The sequence below is a fragment of the Antrostomus carolinensis genome, unplaced genomic scaffold (genome assembly GCF_000700745.2).
Source record: "Antrostomus carolinensis isolate BGI_N321 unplaced genomic scaffold, ASM70074v2 scaffold296, whole genome shotgun sequence".
NCBI classification, from domain to species: domain Eukaryota; kingdom Metazoa; phylum Chordata; class Aves; order Caprimulgiformes; family Caprimulgidae; genus Antrostomus; species Antrostomus carolinensis.
The window spans coordinates 12,143-14,721 of NW_010323675.1; the positions used below are offsets into that span (position 1 = coordinate 12,143).

Below are 2,579 nucleotides of genomic sequence, written 5' to 3' on the forward strand. Positions count from 1 at the left end.
CTCTGCATGTTGACAGGGTTGCCATCCATGCAGCTGTGCAATAACCCTTCTCCAGTGCCGTCTCTTTTTCAGTCCTGAGTCTTGCTGGTTTTCATTTTCCTGTCAAATGTATCTATGGTGTAATATCATGCTTTGAAAAATGAGTCCTTGCCTAAAAAGTGCTAGTGTCTTTGACAAACATTCAGTCTATTAATTAATTTCTTGTCATTGTTCCTAAAGAGCCTCCTAAAACATCCCTAAGTTTCTACAATTTTTGTTTTCCAGGTGAAAAGATGGACTCTACATTCTATTTTGTTTTGATAGTCACCGTTCCAATAATAGTAGCAATATCTATGACAATTCTCCTAGTTTACCTAAAAAGGTAAATAACAATCTCCCTTTATTTACAGTTCCCGAACTCTGATCGCTCTTTGACTTGCGCTACAATTCATCTCTCTTCCGAGTAGCTGTCCATGATGTAGCATGTTTCTGTAGCAGCTGTTTTATCCATAACATGCATTGCATAATAAAAAGGCAGCACTATTGTGCCTCAGTCATTAGAATTGGGTTTATGCACATGCTCTGATTGCATTTGGGTACCATTGCTTCTGTCTGCTTACAGTTAAGATTCTTGCTGCGTAGCTATTGCATCTCCTCTCTTTAAGCAATGAAGTCCAAATTCAAAGTTAACTTCTATATAAAGTATATTTTACCAGATTTTTTTTAAAAGTCTGCTTTTACTGATTTATCAGCATTGAAAGTTATTTAGAATTTGTTTGTGTGAATATTCCAGTTTCCTTTTGGTTTGGGGAGTGAAAATGAGAATTATGTACAATTGCACAGAGAATGAAGTCTGACTGGTGATGCCAAATCTGACTCCACAAATTCTCTTGCCTGCACCCAAATACGACTTTGAACTGTTAGTTTTTAAATTAATACAACTTTCATCTAAAGCTTTCCTTTTTAATTTTCTGAAGGCTTAAGATACTGATTCTTCCGCCAATTCCAGACCCTAGAGAAATTCTGAAGCGCATGTTTGGAGAGCAGAATGAGGATTCCCAGGTTAGTAAGAAGCTGTTGGGCCAACTAGTCAATTGAACCATAGTCTGTAGGCTTCCAATTTTCTTTTTCTTAATACCTATATCTATCTTAAAACCAACTGTATATATGTAAGCATATTGTATGCAGACAGTGGTAAGAGTTGTTCAGAAACAATTGGCCAAAGCTGAGAGGGTTTTTTTTTTCCCCTCAAATTGCATATACTTTTCTAGATACATTAATAGAATTGCATTCTTCTGTCATTTCACAAACTGCTAGTCCCTTAAATGTTTGGGTTGGTTTGAGATTTTTTTCATTTAATTCTTTTTATTATCTGGATTTCTAAACAAGACTAAGTGACTATCTCTATAAAAATCCTAAGGGAAGTGCACTCACAAGCCCTAATTCAAACCTGGACGTGAGGCAACGTAGGTTGTTCTCTGAACAACTCTTCCTTTTATGGAAGGGACCTTCTGACTCACTGTGACATCTCAAAATTTGTGCCACCTGTGAAACATTTGTAGTGCATAATGACTGGGTGTCTGGTGCTGTGTGCTGTTCTCAGCTGAACAGGAGTCGGAGGAATTGCTGCCTTTATTTAAACAAGTCTCCTTTTGTGGCCTCCCAATTGCAGATGGTGTCAGTCCAAAATCCAGTATTCCCCTTTTCTGCAGGGTTCACCTAGTAATAAATCAGAACTATGTAGAAAGCATGGATCTGGCCTCCTAGTTTACTACCTTTTTGAATAAATATTTCAGCATGGATTGGTCATTATGGCACTAAGATGGGACTTTTGGCTGTGAGGATCATAAGTATGGTAGCTATTACACTTTGTCATGCTCTGACAGGTGCTTTGGTGCTATCCCAAGTAATGTTATGTTCTTGCCTCTGAGTATTATCTTGATCTTCTCTATGTGCTCAGGGTCTCAGTGAAAACTCTACTAAACGTGTACATCCTCATTTCTTCATCCTCCTGCCTGAGCTTCACACATTAGCTGTAGTTGGAAAGACTCTTAAGATGGGGACCAACCTCCAGTTCTTCCTCATTTCCAGAGAGGACAATTCTTCTGTCAACCAGGCCTAAGCCATGTCCCTAATAAGCACAATTTGTTGCCCAGCTACCTTGGCTTTTTCATGATATAGGCTATACGTTGTGAAATGGGTGTGTCGTCTTGGGCTGAAAAAACAATGCTTGCCATGAAGAAGTGCTGTTAAAGTGTTGTTCTTCTCTTTCAGAGCTGTGAAAAGGATGATTCTGTGAATGCTTATGACAAGTTAATTAAAGAAGAAGAAATTCATTCTTTAATTTTAACAGAAACTCCAGAGTATGCTAACTCTGAAAAAGAAAACCGATAAACTCTGCTTTACCAGTGAAAGATGAGGAAACTTTAATTCCTGCTCCTGAGACTCAGGTGGCAATGTAGATGTGAAGAGGCCTGCAAGACATTCACAAGCTTTCACCTTACTGAGTCTTCCCTGAGCCTTACTTCTCTGATGCTCAGAAGATACATCACTAACAGTGCCATTCCTCCGTCTGTGTTAGAAATACCCATCTTGGATCA

The 2,579-nt window shown here is 38.6% G+C and overlaps 1 protein-coding gene across 1 annotated transcript in view; it reads left to right on the forward strand.

Annotated features, from left to right (window-relative positions):
- The window catches only part of IL13RA1 (interleukin 13 receptor subunit alpha 1), an 11,708-nt gene extending 9,335 nt beyond the window's left edge, over positions 1-2,373 (forward strand). Inside the window, exons 7-9 of the mRNA XM_010170629.2 lie at positions 265-361; positions 957-1,041; positions 2,254-2,373. Coding sequence (XP_010168931.2) covers positions 265-361; positions 957-1,041; positions 2,254-2,373 — 302 coding nt within the window. The remainder of the gene's footprint in view (positions 1-264; positions 362-956; positions 1,042-2,253) is intronic.
- The last annotated feature ends 206 nt before the right edge of the window (positions 2,374-2,579 follow it).